This window comes from Tachysurus fulvidraco, chromosome 5 (assembly GCF_022655615.1).
Source record: "Tachysurus fulvidraco isolate hzauxx_2018 chromosome 5, HZAU_PFXX_2.0, whole genome shotgun sequence".
In the NCBI taxonomy this organism is placed as follows: Eukaryota; Metazoa; Chordata; class Actinopteri; order Siluriformes; family Bagridae; genus Tachysurus; species Tachysurus fulvidraco.
Window position 1 is genome coordinate 16,387,656 of NC_062522.1, and position 17,620 is coordinate 16,405,275.

At 38.9% G+C, this 17,620-nt stretch overlaps 2 protein-coding genes across 2 annotated transcripts; one reads left to right on the plus strand and one right to left on the minus strand.

Annotated features, from left to right (window-relative positions):
- Positions 1-75: 75 nt before the first annotated feature.
- Positions 76-1,541, plus strand: gpx1b (glutathione peroxidase 1b). The gene is made up of 2 exons (XM_047813681.1): positions 76-400; positions 975-1,541. Exons 1-2 carry the CDS (start codon positions 179-181, stop codon positions 1,323-1,325), a joined length of 573 nt encoding a protein of 190 aa, XP_047669637.1. The 5' UTR covers positions 76-178; the 3' UTR covers positions 1,326-1,541.
- Positions 1,542-3,129: 1,588 nt separating this feature from the next.
- On the minus strand, positions 3,130-17,475 carry usp4 (ubiquitin specific peptidase 4 (proto-oncogene)). The gene is made up of 22 exons (XM_027147222.2): positions 16,895-17,475; positions 15,754-15,881; positions 13,956-14,086; positions 13,270-13,396; positions 12,963-13,108; positions 12,275-12,336; positions 12,046-12,192; positions 11,738-11,855; positions 11,422-11,595; positions 11,080-11,238; positions 10,554-10,778; positions 10,245-10,328; positions 10,035-10,129; positions 9,734-9,916; positions 9,308-9,531; positions 8,298-8,519; positions 8,118-8,188; positions 7,915-8,030; positions 7,599-7,748; positions 6,309-6,412; positions 5,882-5,970; positions 3,130-4,824 (listed from the first exon to the last, which is right to left on the minus strand). Exons 1-22 carry the CDS (start codon positions 17,041-17,043, stop codon positions 4,702-4,704), a joined length of 3,027 nt encoding a protein of 1,008 aa, XP_027003023.2. The 5' UTR covers positions 17,044-17,475; the 3' UTR covers positions 3,130-4,701.
- Positions 17,476-17,620: the final 145 nt, after the last annotated feature.

A 17,620-nucleotide genomic window follows, 5' to 3' on the forward strand; every position in this document is an offset into this window, starting at 1 on the left:
GTGTCCTAAATATCCTAACATTTGAAGATGTTCCCTGAAAAAAGGTGCGTGTCTTAGAAATAGGCGTGTGCTATGAAAGGAATAAAAGCTTCCCCTGTAGGTGGTTCGCCAGATTAACTTTCGGTCCCTGCTGCAGAGTTCATTCTGTTATTAGTTTGAGACTTTTTTGCTCATAAACATGGCTACTGTAAAGTCGTTCTATGATTTCACGGTTAAGAAGCTGACAGGAGAGGAGATGAAGTTGTCCTGTTTAAAGGATAAAGTGGTGCTCATCGAGAACGTGGCGTCTCTCTGAGGAACAACAACGAGGGATTACACCCAGATGAACGACCTCCATGAGCGCTTTTCGGCGCAGGGACTCGTGATTCTGGGAGTTCCCTGCAACCAGTTTGGCCATCAGGTAAACACACGTCACCTTGTAATGGCTCCTTTCACCAACCTTTGGGAGTTTCTGATGTAGGTGCGCGTCAAGGAAGTATCTTATTTCAAGCTACTGTTCATGGCACCTGAGCCTTCATATGATTAAAGTTTTATACTCCATATTAAGGATAAGGTTATCCTTGTTCAGGATATATTACACTAGGAATGTGTGGCCAGTGTAGAAAATAATCTTACCTTGACCAGGTTAAATTACAACCTTTTTGTATTTAAGTAAACGTTAAGTAGCTGCAGATAAAATTCGTTTTGTCTTAAGCAAGCCTGATGTGGAAATAGTCTAGTTACCCAAGTGTGTCATTTCCCCATGGGAATATTCTTTCCTGTTTACAAAACAAAGCAAAAACAATTCACCAGCTTTGGTCTAAATAGTTTCTCTGAAATTTATCCAGTACAGACCTTATTTCCCCCCATGTTTAGCGGTTTGCAAAAAGTTTGGTTTGTAAATGCTGTTTTTGTTTGTTTGTTTTTATTTATTTATTTTATTTTTTTGCTTGGTACAAATGAAATTGACAACCCAGATTCTTCATATCTTTTAGGAAAACTGTAAAAACGAAGAGATCCTGGTGTCTTTGAAATATATCCGTCCTGGAAATGGCTTTGAGCCAAAATTCCAGCTCTTGGAGAAGGTCAACGTGAATGGGAAAGACGCTCACCCGCTGTTTGTTTTCCTCAAGGAGAAACTTCCTTTCCCAAGCGATGAACCGACAGCTTTAATGGAAGACCCAAAATGCATCATCTGGAGTCCTGTGTGCAGAAACGACATCTCCTGGAACTTTGAGAAGTTCCTTATTGGCCCAGATGGCGTCCCATTCAAGCGTTACAGCAGAAGATACCTGACCTGTGACATTGAGGGAGACATAAAGAAGCTTCTAGGCATTGCCAAATAAATTGCCTCTTGTAGTACGGTCTTTCCTAGCTGGTTGTGCCATGCTGTGCACGATGCTGCTGTGTTGGGACTCTTACTTTATGAAGATGCTCTTTTAAACATTGTGAAGAGCTGTCCGATGCTCTGTAAAAGTCCCAACTTTTACACAGTTGCATAGAGCTCATGTATGGCACAACGAGCCCTTTTGTGGACCAATAAATGTTATTTTTTAAGCCTTTAGGTTTGTTGTTTCTTCAGTTCTAATCATTTTTCATTTTGATTTCAGGATCTCCTGCATACATGCGTTGCTTTATCAAGGAAACCAGTTCGGATTTTGCAAACCTTTATACAATCTCACTTAAAGAAAAAAGCATAGCTAGAAAAAAATGAAAGTTTAAAATTGAGACTGTGTGTTATTTCTAAAAAGAAACCTTCAATGTGTGAATCTGTCCAGGTAGCCATGTTAAATTTAATCAATTGTAGTAATATCAGTAAGTGATCATTATCTAATGCAATGTGCAAATTTGCAGCATGGAAGCCAGTGCTTGACACCAAAATATGCTCTCCCTTAGTGACCAGATTTAGCTTTGTGTAGAAAATTCCTTTTTATATTGTTGCTGTCGATCCAGTTTATGAGAAGCAAGATGATTAAGCTTCTGGGGTTTGGCTAAGTGCTATTGTGTAATGACTTTGCACAACTTGTCTGAAAACTAGAAACTTGCAACATAATATTGCCAAATGCTTGGTTTGAACAAGATTATTCATAAGTGTGCTCAATCAGGGCCAAAAGTCTGGATTGGTTAAAAACTTGCTAAGAACTTTCCAAAGGAAGAACCCAAATATCAGTTTCTGTTGCAGTTTAGTTGATTGTTGGGGCTGGAAAAAAAAAATCACCTGTATGGCAACAAGGTGTTATTGGTTGCCTAAAATATAGCCTTTTGATTTTGCCCAAAAACAAATGAATATCACTAAAAGTACAATTGCATTTACTTTCAAGGAGCATTTTATTAGGAACACCTCAGTTTGATCCCAATACAGCTTCCATTCTTCATGCGATGGATTCCACAGGGAAACATTTAAGATTCTGCTCCATGCTGAGATGACTGTCACTCAATTTCTGTCAGTTTGAACCCTTTGAATCGAGTATTTCTGTTTGCAGATCTGCTGCTCAGTAGATGTTTTTTCTTTATTGTACAATTCTAAGCAAACTCTAGAGACAGATGTAGGTAAAAATTCCAGATCAGCAGCAATTATAGAAAAAGTCAAACCAGCCTGTCCGGCACCAACAATCATTCCATGGTCAAAAACAATGGAGATTTGCTCAACAACCATGATTTTCCCCAATCTGATGGATGATGTGAGCGTTACCCAAAGCTGCTGTCCTATCTTTATGATTTTATGCATTGCACGGATTCCTTCTGATTGGCTGATTAGATTAGAAGTAGCAGTAATGTGTAGGTGTACTGGTGTTCCTAATAAAGTGCCCAGTGCATGTACATGTGGTCAGATGAGATCAACACATTGCAGCTATGAGCACCATTTGTAGGGATGATGAAAAAGGGGACTATACAATGACTCATCTAAATAGTAGTTCAGTAGAATAGTAGGGCAGTCATGCTTCACCAAATTTGATCTGTTGGGGTACTGATAACTCAGTACTCAAAAATAATGGCACTACTTATGAAACTATTACATGAAAAAAAATTCTACATAAGGTCCCCATATGTTTATGCTCAGAATACCACATGCATGTTTTCGCATTCTTATTAAGGGTGCCAATAATTCTAGCACTGAATTCATCATAAACAAGTAAACATCACTGCCTATTTAGACTTCCAGTCTTTATTGTCTTTTTGAATTAATTGTTTTCAAAATCCTTGCACATATTGCCATTTTAAATATCAACACAAAGAAGATATCCTATTTTGCAGATAGTACATGACTATTTACATCTAGGCAACATTTCTAAAAATGTATCTTTTTAAATGAACAACATGACATTGTAGAAAATGCATTGGCCAGTATGTTATCATTCTAGGCTCCATGTTGTACAATATTGTAGAAGGAAATCAAGAATGTACTCATGACCGCCTGTCAGACTGAAGAGATATAAACACATGGGGACTGACCAACAAGTTGTCATTTTGCACATTTTCAAGACGCATGCATGCTGCTATTCCACAGAAAAGCATAAGATCAAAGATGCATACTGATGGTAAATTCTTATCATGGAGCCACTGTGTCATGAACACTCTCCAAGAATGTATAAAAAAGCAACTTGAGAATGTTCAGGGTGGCAGGTAGAACAGAGTAATATCGTATTTAATGAATGTGTAAAGCCTCTACAGAACTTCGACTTAAATTTACCTGCCAAGAACTGCAGCCTTTTTCAAGTCTTTTAAATTTAGCACCACTCTCGAGCAGTGTCTCGATACACCTCTATCTGGCCTTGGAGGCTCGCAGAAAGTCCCAGAACACACACAAAAAATAAACCTACATAAAAATTCACCAGAGTGGAAGAGTTCAATCAGAAGCACTGAATATTGCAAATGTGGTCTCAACCAAACAATGGCATGTAATAGAAACCTCAGTGCCTTTTCTTCAAGCTGGAAACGCAAGTGTACCACTAGAAGTCAAATTAAATCCACTCACACAAGCCCCCTTTAAACAGTTTTGGGGCAGAAAGGCAGCTAGTGCTAACATTTCAGAGAGCAGCACAAAAATAAAAATCAGCAGTGTAATCATCAAACTTTATAGATTAGCTTATGCTATCCATTCCAGGCTTCAAGCCTTATAGTGAAGTATGTGTTAAAGACGTGACTGAAAGTCTCAGTTAAGAAAATCCTGTTTAAAGGTTTTATGAACAAAGGTATTTTCTGAGCCCACTCTATTCCTCACAAGAGGAACACATGTAACTTTCTGCGTGTTATTTGACTGTTTTATTTATTTCCCCTAATGTCTTCATTCTGTATATATGTTTCCCCTGCCCTGTCCATCCTAAATGACACCAACTCACAACTTTGGTTGATATAGCACAAAACATTTGGCTTCTTTCTGTATTCCACTGGGTGACAAAAAAAATGCTTTCATTGCAATACTTTTATACAACATTTTGAAACGTTTCTCACTTTAGGCAAGTCTGAATTTTCATTTTTTTCTATTTTAAACAAAAGAGCAGTGCCGGGGACAAAGTCATGTCATAATTAAAACTAAAATTTTCACGCACTGTTGTGTATGTATTTTAATCCTTCTCGGCTCATGGAAAACAAGCGTAGGAAACTAAAAGCCGAAAACGCTGGAACTCCATGTCAAAGCGCTGAAAAACCTGGGATGTGAATCGATGATCATTTGTTCATGAAGCTTTTAATTCAGTGCCTGTGCCTTATGTCTAATGAGAGTCAGTTGGTGTCCATGTGGTCGTCCAGAGTGTCAGAAGCCCCTCCGAGCGATGCAGAAGGAGTGGATCTGGATGCACCTTCTCCGTCTCGCCGCTGGTAGAAAAGCACGTAGGCTGCCTTTGTCTAAAATAGAGTAGATAACCAGATGATTATATTCATACAAAACAGCGAAACAATGATGAATCAAGAGATGAGCTTACAATTAGATCTACAGCATTTATGGTTGCAGTGAGTAAGAACTTTCTGTATAAGTAACTTTGGAGACATGTACCCGTAAGATTCTGGTTTAGTACATCGTCTAATAAAAATCTTATCTCGGTACAAGCCAGTTTCTAGCAGGTTTCTTTTGCTGTCAACTTAAGTCTTACATCACAATCATTTCTCATTCATTTATTTAAATAATATGTAATCCAAATATTGTGTCATATGATACAAAGCCAAGAATATGTAGACACTATAACACCCATATGTACTTACTGAATTTCTAGAGTGAGTCCTCTCTTTGATCGAGAATAACTATTAGAATAAACCTCCACTCTTCTGGGAAGGTTTCTCACCGGGGCTCTGGGCACAATACTCTAGTTCCTCAATTCCAACCTTGGCAAACCATGTCTTCATGAACCTCACTTTGTATACAAGAGCACTGTCATACTGGAGCAGGTTTTAGGTTGCTTAGTTCCAGTGAAGAGAATTTGTAATACTCTAATAAACAAAGACATTCTAAACAACCGTGCGCTTTTAACTTTGTGGCAATAGTTTGGGGAAGAACCACGGAGTGATGGTCAAGTGTACACAACCCTTTAGTATGAGGGGAACATATTGTGCTGAGAAAAGGGTTTTATACCTCTTACACCACAGCAATTTGACAATGCCTATAATTTTATTTGTTAAAAGGATTACATGTTCAGGAACATCTGTGAAACAAGTTAGTTCTTGGTATAACATCTGTTATAGCATCTGTATTGTTCCAAAAACATGCACTTTATTTTCTTGAACATGACCAAAAATGGAGCTTCTTGTGTCACAGGAAAACTGCAAAACCCTCAGTCCAAGACTTTCTCATGTCAGAGAAAAAAAAAATGACAGCTTTGCCTCGGACTGTTCAAGTGCTAACATTGATGCCCTTGTGTTAGATGCACAAATATATTTGCTTAAAATAATGAAACCTTGAAAGTCTTACCACTATCTGATCCTCAGAGGCAGAGGAAACACTGCTGTCATCAAAGTAATACCATTTTTTATCAGCTTTATTCTTAGCATATGCTGTATCTGCAAGAGGAAATGAAGAAAATGAGTGCTTGAGCAACTAAAACTGTACAAATGAATGAAGTCTTCCTCTTCATCGGGGTAACTAAAAAAAATGTGCTATTTGCTATGTATGGTCAGATTGTTAGCAAGCATTTCTAAATGTAAATATATAAGCAAAGAGACATGATAATTGATATAATCTTCTTATGCACCAACCGCATGTTAAAACACTTCTAAAAAGGCTCTGGTCCACAGTGACCAAGATAAAATGGATAAATATTAACTTGCTCTGGGGGTGACTGCCCTGTAGAGGAAGTAAGGGTTTCAACAAGAGCAAAGAATGCTAACAGAAAACTCACAGTGGCCTCCTCCCATTCCTCCATAGTGGTTGGAGACAGCAACAAGGTCATATACATATGGCTCAGCTGTAGGGTTGCAGACAAATTCAGACATGTTCAGATCTCTGTGGGATGACATAAGGTATCATTGCATTAACACCAAAGCAAAAGGCTCATGAAACATCTGTATTAGCAGCAAGATGCCTTCATGGGAAAGTTCAAGCACTAAACCAAATGACTGTACAGTATAAACATTCGACCTTTCCCAACTGCTATATTGCAAGGGTCTTTGAAACAATTCAAATTTGTTTAAAATAGCTGATAACAGAAAAGCAGAGTCTGTGTCCTTGTTCATTTGCTCAGAACATTGAGATACAAATTAAACATTGAGTGGGCAGAAAGGAGAAGTAGTGCTTCTGCTCTCATGCAGAATTCCCTCACAAAAAAAAAACAGTCAACATGTTTAACAGGAACAGAAAAGCACTTCAGATCAACTACAAGTTTTACATAATATTTAGCAGGATGCATGGTTTGTATTTGTAAAATGCACAAAGTTTCAACAAGCTTAATTACATTTTTTAATAAATCCTGTATGTACCTCCCAAAAAAAGATTTGCAGTTACACTGTGGAGGTCATGATTGCATTTCAAATCATTTAAAGTGATCCGGATGTCTAATAAGATTATCCTCTAACGAACATATTGAATGGATTCTAAAATGATAAATATGCATAAATATAAGGCTGAGGGAGTCAAAAACCTGAGCAAATGGAAATTATACAACACATTCTACAGATATTTGTTAAATTGATAATGCTAAGGTATAAAAAATACCTTAGTCTAGACATGTAATACTTAAAACAAGTAAACCTGCAGCACATAATTATGCCGATCAGAGAAGTGCCAGAGTGGATGCTATTTTACAGAGCTGATCTATTATTTATTCACAAAGCATGGCCCAAAAATAATCCTACGAATGGTTTTTCCCCCCACAGTGTGATTATATGCAAATGCTCTCACATCAAACCTGCGACAATATTAAACAGCTAGTTTCGACAGTACTGCACTCAAGATTACACATGTACATCTGTCTGAACATCTTGCTGCCATCTGGTGGAGAAATTGATCTTCTAAAATGATCTCATTTGAGGGTCTCATCAATTCAAACATAAAATCATCTATAGATGGTATGAACCTTTAGAAGGTATCAGGTAAACCACTTAAATGCTCATAGTAATGAAGTTGATCTCATAGTTTATGCAGTTAAGTCGAGAAAGACAAATGTTCCTGTGTGTAGTTAATCCTGTCTGACCTGATGGGGAAATCAACCACTGTATCCAGTTTGTCTCTCCAGCAGCGGTTGTAGGAGAAACGTTTCAGATGAACCACCAGAATGCGGGGTAGGGACCACAGATCAAACTTCTTCGTAGCCTGCTGGTGCTTCTTACAGGTGGGGCAATACCTGTACGGTGAAAAATGCCACCAATCGTTTCTCTACAGCTCACAATTATTTTACCAGAAAAAAGCAATATCGAATCCCCACCCCCACCCAACAGTCATTACATGAATTGGATCACTATCTACATTCTAGCAGTGTGGTGCTGTTAATTTTAGGTGAAAGCATCTACCATGGATCATGCTCGCCCAGTGTCTCCATGGTAGTGAAGAGTTCAATGCATTCCCTCAGAGCCACTGTGGCCTTCTTCTTCTGAGCTTGCATCATGCTCTCGTGCTTCTCGTAAGCCTTGAAAGTGAGACAGCAAAGCTGAAACCATTCTAAAGGGAACATTCATTACGACTTCACTGAAAACAACATATAAACTATACTAACCTCTGCCTCCTGATCATTGTAGCACAGTCTTTTGGTTTCTGAGTCCCAGTCAATGGCTATTGTGGAATGTGCTGTAAAGATTTTTCTGGGTCATTTTATTGGTTTACTGTTTTATTGGTTATTCTAATATTCAGATCTCTATAATAAATAAAAGATATGACACAAAAGAAAATGAGTTACATGTGAGTTTGAGGATGTTGCCAGCTAAGGGACTTATGTTAGCCGTGCCATAGGAGTTCACCATGCTAAAAGAGAAAAGTTTTGGCCGGGAAGTGGAAGTCTTTCCAGTAGTAGTAACGGGTCCATTATCAGGATCAGATTTCTCGTCCTCCCTATCTACAGTCTCTGACTGGCTGCTTTCTGGATCTGGGCTCACCTGGTGGTCCATAGCCTCCACTTCACCTGTAAATATACAAAAAAGAAACATGACTGTAAAACTCTCTGTAAAATGTTGCCAGCTGTTTGTAAATAATCGTTTTTACTGTTGCCAGTTGTTTTTTTTAAATCAATGAATGGTTTAATCAATAAATCAAAGAACCAACGATTTAATCAAATCACTGAAAAAACTGAAATAACACCAATATACAGGCTGTGTTTGAAAACATACTTTTCTCTTAATTTTTGCCTTCCGTCCACACTGAGATGGCATTTTTGTCAACAAAACCTTTTTAAAAATCCTCTCCAAAGAGGATAAATTTAACAACTGCGTCACATGACTACAATTGTGTCATCGTTTCTGAAAGCCTCAGTTTTCACATTGCAGTGTGGCCTTCAAAAACAAAGGCTTTCGGAAATGATGACAACTGTAGTCATGTGACGCAGACGGCAGTGCAGCACTTGTTTTGTTTTCTCTCTGTTTTGACAGCCTTCTTAAAGTGTCAGTTTGCAAATACTCCAGATTACAGCACAGTCTGGAGTATAAATAAAGAAGAAATAAGTAAATAAACGCCAGGCGGAAATTACTTACGTCGAGGAGTCTTACACATTTTACACACACACAGTACAGGGGGTGTTAGGGGTTATCAGACATTTTAGTTTGGATGAGAAACCTTTTGAAAACGGTAGAGTGTACGTTTTTAAATGAAAACAACGTTTTCAAATGAATCCGGATTAGTTTAGACGTAGTCGCTGACATACTGCTTCAGCCCTCCAATCAAACTTAAACTTGTCCAAATAAACAAATTCCTCACCATCACACACTTCGTTGGGCCCATTGGATGTGTTAGAGTGGTTGCTGGCCGTGGTAGTACAAGCAGTGCCAGATGCTGCGTTGGATATTGCGCCGCTACAGCCACTTAGCCCTGCATTGTGGCTAGACCCTAAATCTCCACTGTCTGAATGGCTGCTTGAGGATGTAGCTGTAGCAAACACTCTGCTCTCCATCATAGTACCCTGTGAGTGTTTCACATAACGGCTAAATAAACAAAGGAAAAAGAAGAACCTTTAGTAGTTGTGATGTTTGATCATCAAATTAAGAAGTTTCAAAAGACCATACGCCTCTTACACGCATAGACCCATTTACCATACACACTATAAATCTATTCCCGGTGAAATGAAATACATTCAAGAACGTAAGAGCTGAAACAGGCTCAAACAATTGCTTGGGGAACACCAACCTAATCCTTTCCATTACACACTCATACAGTGTATCTGGGGTAAGGTTGTGGCGAGGAACAGTGATAAAAAATGGCTGCCCAAAAAGCATGGTGCACGATGAGCCTCCGCTGTGCTTCACATCTCTCTCCCTGAAATATACTGGCAGATTCATCCGTTCACTGTCCTCCTCGATCACCTCATAGCTAAAACACATGCATAGAGTAGGACAGCTGTCAGAGTCTCAAGCCGATAAAATAGGCAAAGCACACACGTTGGTTTCAGAAGTTGAATACATTAAATAAGTTCAAATACATGACTCACATAAAGATGTCATCTTTTTCCATAATTTGGTTGAGACCTTCATCCTTTCTGTAGATTTTGTGGAATCTGTGATTGTAAACATCAGCTACAACCATCTAGACAAGATAAACAAAAAGGCACAACGCAGACACAAATTACATACAAAACAACTGAAGGTAAAAATGACAATACGAAGTTTAAGAGAAACAAAAAATTTTGTTCAAGTCTCACATTCTCTGCAGGAACTCCAGACAGCTTGGCCAATGCACTGCACAAGTCTGTTACTGTACCTAGTTTAGGGACCACCAGGCGAAACTGGGAGAGATGGAGAGTAAAGAGGGAAGATTGCGAAGGAATTTATTTGATCCTACCTACATACATGCGAACACCATCTGTAAAAGCTGATCATTTGCAAATATGCGACAAAACAAAAGTCAAAGTCCAAGGTCAATGCTATCTCAGGAGACCATATACATTTTATAACGCATCAGTTTAAACATAAAACCAGGCTGGAACTAGTAAAATGCTCTGGACACATACTTGCATGGGTCTGGACTGAGGGTCACTGCGGACCATGAACACTTCCATGGTGCGATCTTTCTTCATGGGCAGTGGTAGTGTGAGGTAGCAGAAAGGGTCAAAAGTCACAGACACTTTGGCACAATCAGGGCAGACCAGCGTGGACTTGAACAGGCCATGGAAGATATCCACTATGATGGAATCATTACGTAGCCGATGGTTCTTCCATGCCTCTTTAGCCACAATCTGTCAAAAACACAAGATTATAGCTTCTCCATATGCAGAATGAATATAACATCACTGTGCTTAGATAAACAAGTTGTTTCCAATGTTGTGGTTGTCCCATTGCTTATAAACAAATGCAAATATACATAACATTCACATATGCTAACACACCGGAAACATATGTAGACTAACAGATTAGAAAATGTTTTGTTACATCATGACAGAAGACAAGAAAAACATTCACTATTGATAGTGAGGGCCTGTGAGGATCACAATCCATAATTGCAAATCATAAAATATTTTATAACAGCTTGTGAAATACCTCATCTGGTCTGCCCTCTGCATCTCTCAAGGCCAAGTAAGGTTTCTTTTTGACACGGTTCAGATCTTCGTGTAGGCCGTCAAGCAAGAAGGCCAGAAGCTCCTGAGAGTCCTGCTGCTGGTACCCTGAGAACTGTGGGGCAAAACGTCCAACCTGTGTCTGTGCACAAGAGACATCATCAATCGCAATGAGCACTATCAACACAGCACTGGTTAAAAACATTTTATCTTTCCACAATGCCAAATGTTGGAGCCTTCTAGCCTGGGCATGAAATTTTGACAATCAAAAACATAGTTAAAGAACTAAACATCCAACAGCATAGCTTGTTTTTGAATGGTTTACTTTAAAAGTGCGGGGAGCCACATAGCTGCTCCTGCTGAGCCACATCTGTTTAATCAAGTCTGCAAAGGCCTCTGCGATCTCCCCTCGCATTCCTAAGAGATTTTCTCGGTTGATCTCAGCTTCATACTGGTCCTCCAGAAAATATTCTGTCAGTGGGGGCAAATTGCTCAGACACTGGAAAACAAACGAGGAATACACAGCATTTCAATACAAACACAGGATTGTAGGAGTACAAATGCACATCATAAACATCAGGATACTTAGGACTTGGGTAAAGACCATCATTAGATAGAAGTTTTGTAGTGCATGTATGTACCTGGAGTGCAGAGTTCATGAAGCAGGTGTTGCCCAAATTGCTGAGTCCACACAGGCCAGGCTGAGAGGCAGATTCTCTATAACTGTAGGATGAGCTGTACGAGCTGTATCCTCCCAACCTGCAGAACAGCAGCAGCATAAACAGCAATATAAATATGTATAAATAGCAAACAGGAAACAGCTAAATGATTAGTTAGGATATTCTGATGATCAATAATAAAACACAAGAGAAAGTCACAACTAAATTCAGTGTAAATATTTCAATTGTATTTTGACAATAAACTGAGTAAATGTGAGGTAAGAACAGACCTGATTCCTCCAGATGTGCTGTTGTTCAGCATGTAGCTCGAGTTGCTGCTGCTGTCTCCATTGGTCACTGTGGAAGAAATAGTGGCAGAGGAATTGGAGGACAGCTTTGGTGATGTTGTGAAAGTCCTTGAGGTGGCTGTACTGGACCTGAAATTAAGCAAAATATTGAACAAATAATGTTCCATATCAACTACTGTAAAGGTGTTAAGGTAAATCTGAACATACGCACTTGGTATGGGAGGCTTGTCTGGGCCACGTCCCATCTTCATTCTTTCTCTCAATCACAAGTACCTGAGGAAAAAACAGATAAACAATAGTAATAAAAGAAAAAAAAGAAAGAAACTGAAGCAGATGCACAGTCTATTGAATCTGCTTAACTGCTGTGATGTTCAGACACAAATCGTATTTATTTCACAAAGCAAATAAAAAACAAAACTGACTCTCTGTTCAGACTGTAGCCAAATGAATTCACATATTACTAATTAGTTGTCATATTTGCAGTCTTGGCAAACGTCTGAGTAATGTGGGGCAGACAAAATATAGGATACTTGTTGTAGTGAAGGTAGACCATGTGGTCTTGAAACAGTATAGTTTTCAAAAATTCAAAAACTAGCATTTGTTCGATTATTCAATTCTGCAGTTATGTGAGGTTCTAGCTATTGAATATATGTTTACTGTCTATGATTCTCCCATGTCCTGCCTTACTGCTGATTTTCCTCTGTGTTGTTCTGGTGTAAAGAATCATATGTAATGCAACTGAAATGCATGTCCCAAAATCATTGTTGTCCCCCCCCCGCTGTTTATAAAAGCTATTTCAGTCATGTTAGTTAGGGTAAAAGCAGATTAGTACAACCCGACTGCACAGTGTTGTTGAAAATGTATAAACAAGAGTGTTAAAGCCTTGGGCAAACACCTACCTGGCCCTGAAAAAGCCCGGCATCCTGCACTGTGCTGTCCGGCTTGTTTAACTGCTCATAAGTGTTACTCATGTACTTGTTCCACAACCGAGTCTCCTTTTCTGATGGGATATTGAAGAGAGTTCTCATCTCTTTCTCAATGGTATCTAAAGCAGGACAACAAATCGTTAGAAAATGTATACAGTGTCCAGTATACAGATATACTCATTGCAACTGTAAATAATTTAAATACTAATTTGTAGCAGAGATGTAGTTTCAGTTTGTTTGAAATCGCTGTGAAATCTAAAGTTATAGCTGATGCTCATACCTATAGTATCAGCTTTGCTGAAATGCCGAGTGACCACGTTGTCCATGTTGTCATTCTCGCACAGGTTTAGCTCCAGCAGATAGACTTCCACTTTACAATGCTTCACAAACATGCCATGCTCAACGACCTAGGGAAGATGAGGGAGAGGACTCAAATATAATTCTGAGAAATTCACATTTGCATAATTTTATGTAGTATGTAAATATATTTGTAAATATATATAGATATGTACGTAAAGTTAAAAGCATTGGGCCCTATGAGATTTTGGCTGGAGATGATCAAAAACAACACTTTTGGTTTTCACTTTAAAATGTTATCATTTATAAATAAAGTTTAACAATGTAGACATACCCATATTACATTTGTTTCTTTTATTCCCATGGTAGAGTACATTTTTAATACACAGAACAATTTGTACAATGCTAAAAAGCCCCGAAAAAAAAAAGCATTGCAATGAAAGCTAATTACAGCTAATGATTGAAAGACTTTTACTGTGTATTCCTGAATTGGGAAAATGTTAGTTTTTCAGTCTTGTTTAGACCTAAAAGCCCTAGATGCTTAAATCTTTTAAAATCATCACACAAGCCTAATGCACAAACAAAAAACAGCTCCACACTTGCTAACAAAAAAAAAAACAGGTTTTATGCAATGTCAAAAAGTACACCCTAGCAAAGGAAGCATGTTACCTTCCTGACGATGGGCCGCTGTCCTTCTAGACACCCATACCAGCTGACGAGGTTACTCCATGCTTCTGTAGGCACTAAGACATAATCTAACTCATCTATGAGATGTTCCTTCAGCGCTTGGGTTTCCTGGTCTGCGAGACAAATGAGGGGAAGATCACATTATGGCTGCTGAACTGCCTGTATAATGCCTTGCGGTCAATATGCCTACAGTCAGAATTTGTAAACTGGACCAGTTTTATTTACAGCTAAACTTTTTCTTTGTATACATTTGCATGTTTGCTTTTTGCTTTATTGTTTTGCTATTCTTTGGTCATTTGTATGCTGGTTGTCAAAGTTGTGGCGGAGCTCAAAGCCTAAACTTGAGCGGTTTCCTCAGGCGTCGGTCTGCTCTTTGCTGTATTTCAATGATTTTTTCATTGATGTCAGAGCTTTTATGTGGTCATTCTGGGTAGTCTCTGTGCTGCTTTGGCTATATAAATATCATGCAAAAGAATGGCGAGTTGGTTGACAATGACAAATATCTTGGCAGGCTGGACTAGGATGTCAACATGGAGGCTGTGATTGACAGATTACTTCTTGAGCACTAGTCCTTTAATGTTTGCAGAAAGCAGTAAGTCAGAGCTCTTCTGCCAGTTTGTTGTGCAAGTGCTGTCTTCTGTGCTGCAATATGCTGGAGAAGGAAAAGCAAAGAACCAAAAAAAAAAATCCTTGTGGCCATCCTGGCCAATAAATAACATCATCTCTATAGACTATTGTTAAAACAGCAGAGCATGTCAGCAACAGACTCATTCAGCTGTCCTTTTTAAAGTACAAACGTTTGTGCGTGTGTATTTATATATATACACGCACACACGTTTTTTTAATCCACAGTGATCATCCTCTATAACATCATCACAAGTCTGAGATAAGAGTATGTTATATTTACAGTCACAGCATTTTTATTATTATATTGTTCTACCTCTCTGCAGTATTTGTTACATCAGACATTACTCCACAGTAGAACTGTGTATTGGTTTGTGATACACTTTCTCAGATTTCACACTGGGCAGTGTGATTGTTACCCACACCCCTACAAAGTTGGTCTGTTTTCAGACTTGCTATGTCCATCTTTTGTCACCACAAACAAGCACAAAATACAGAATGTGACTTTTTTTGGTACTATTGTATACGATGTGCAGCAGACTGAACAACATTTGCATCAATTTGAGCTGCTGGCTTTAGGCAACTCATAAAAGTATTGCTGTCCAAGACTTTTTTTTTTAACTTCGAAACAACATTGCTCATGTTCTGTTGAACCGAGACTCATTTAAATCCTTCACATTCTTGTGAGTTTTGTTTTGAATTCTTTCCATGATTTCCCCTGAATAAGGCAGCTCACCTATTCTGTGTCCTGCAAAGTTCCTCTGCCAATCATGGTACATTTGTGTAGTAAAAATTAATGATGATGTCATTGGCTAAAGCACATGAGCAGGTTACTTTACTTCCTGAACAAGTGCGGCTGTGAGTATGAGTTGAGTTCATATTCCGTGTGTCCCTACACAGCTCCAGTACAACAGCTCGTGGCACAGCTGATTTACTTTCAGTTTCACCAAAAAAAAAAAAATCTAATCAAGGTTAAAGAAAAATCTTCCTGTAATGCAGCTCAGCCATTGCAGAATTTGGGCAAACTAAACACACACTACTTTCTTAGTTAAATGGCTACATTTACTAGTTACCATTTGCACTAATCTTTACTACAATTGCTGATAACTCACTATACTATTTTTCAGTGAAAAACTTTTACAGTTGGAAGTCTTACCTGAAAAAAGCCCAGAGTTGTCGATGGGTCCAGGATACAAGTTGTGTTCTCCGACATTATACAAATCCCAGCTATCAAAGCCCACATATTTTTTCCACTGTTTGAACCATCGGCTGTCAATCAAAAACCTACACAAGACATTCACAATGGGAAAAAATTGTCAATCAGAAAAAAAAGAAAGGAAGAAAGAAAATCGTGGGCTGTCAGCACTGAAGACTTAATCTGCTTTTTAAAGTGATGCCTGTTCCCACCAGATAACCTAGTATTTAAAGCAGGTGACTTGTTTGAACTGTACACAAGTAAACTTTCTAAGTTAAGCCAGACCCTAAGTGGTGATATTTAATTAAACTAGTTCACTTACTAGATTATCCCTTTCGATTATAACCTGATACTAGCGCACAAAAGATCTCACTTTACTATTTAAAATGTCCGATGCTGATCTGTTTTGCTGTCACAGTGTCTGGGTGTTATCCAGTGCCCATGACAAAGCAGTAGCAAAGCTAACCACAGCTAGCATAGGTACTAAAATGACTAACAAGTAATAGCCGAGTACGTGGCAACAAATTCAATCCAAACAGTTTATTTGCCTGTTTAACAGCAAAGAATTTACTGTCCAAAACTAACAAAATTCGACCGTCGCAAGCCTGGTAAAAGTAGCAGCTAAGCTAACATGCTAGTGAGCCGACAATGAAGCTATCAAAATTGTATAATACATTTAAAAGTAAAACAACAACAGTCCCTAACTTAGTATATTATTATTTAACATAACTTTGTTTTCAGGAGCCAGTGTTTTAACATGCGAATTTAAGCCCTTCTTTTGGCTAATGACATGCTAATAACATGCTAGCCGATAACACGGTTAAAACGGATGCTAATATTCGCCCAGCTACGCCGCTAGATGTGCCTTATTTTAGCGAATAACATGCTGGGGGAAAAACAAACCACTAAAATGTTGTTATAGTAATTACTGTCAACCTTATTAGCGTGTGCGCTGTTATTAAACAACCGTAGCAGGCTAATCGTTAGCCTGACCTGAGGTGACGGAAGCAGGGTTCGGCACCACTGAGCTAGCACACACTCGGTCAGAACTACTACACGCGTTTGGATCGCAAGCTAGCTAACTTTAAGTTAAATTTCTTACCACTCGTCTCCTTTTCGGAGTGTAGTTTTCAGAAGAGCTCCGATGGTCTGCTTTTGACTATCGATTGAAGGTAGCGGGGTTTGGGCAGGCACGGGCTCCGCGACAGGCTCTGCAGCGTTGCCCGGCTCGGGTCCACCTCCCTCCGCCATGGCGCACTGAGTGGAACCGCTGAGGGCGAGTGCAGCTGGTGGAGACGCGCTAGTGTGGCTAAGCTAACTAAAGACGCGCGCGCGCGCACACGCGCACCTCCTGTGATTTGCAGTCACACGCATTAAATAGTAGAGCTGCGTCACTTGTATATTCATTAACCTTTATCCACACACAAAATAGCCTTCATAAAAATTAACCCAGAATGAGAAGTATCATATTTATCATCACAGACGTCCAGTAGTGAGCTAATGCTAATGGGGGTTTGCTTAAAAAAATGCACTCTTTGTACAACATTAATTAAAATAGAATGGTCTATTGAAAACGCATACAAACGCCTACTGAAAAGACTTGCTGACTTTGAATCTAAACATTGCCGAGGAAAGAAAATAAATAAACCAATGCAGCCGTTACCATGATTCTGTTTATAGTTGCTGAGAGACTGCAGGTCACAGCACCCCAGAGCAACACGGCTTCATCACAAACGACTTTCCAGTGGTCACATAGTGCACCACATATAGTGTAGATGTCATTACTTCATACCATTTAGTGCACTTATACAGGGAGGAGTCGTTTGAG

Excerpts from the sequence above, each read along its gene's own strand:
- usp4 (XM_027147222.2), bottom strand. The coding sequence starts at position 17,043 with ATGGCGGAGGGAGGTGGACCCGAGCCGGGCAACGCTGCAGAGCCTGTC. Across the intron at positions 10,779-11,079 it reads CAGAGGGCAGACCAGATGAG|ATTGTGGCTAAAGAGGCATG; the intron begins GTATTTCACAAG and ends TGTTTTTGACAG. Across the intron at positions 9,917-10,034 it reads GAAAAAGATGACATCTTTAT|CTATGAGGTGATCGAGGAGG; the intron begins GTGAGTCATGTA and ends CATGTGTTTTAG.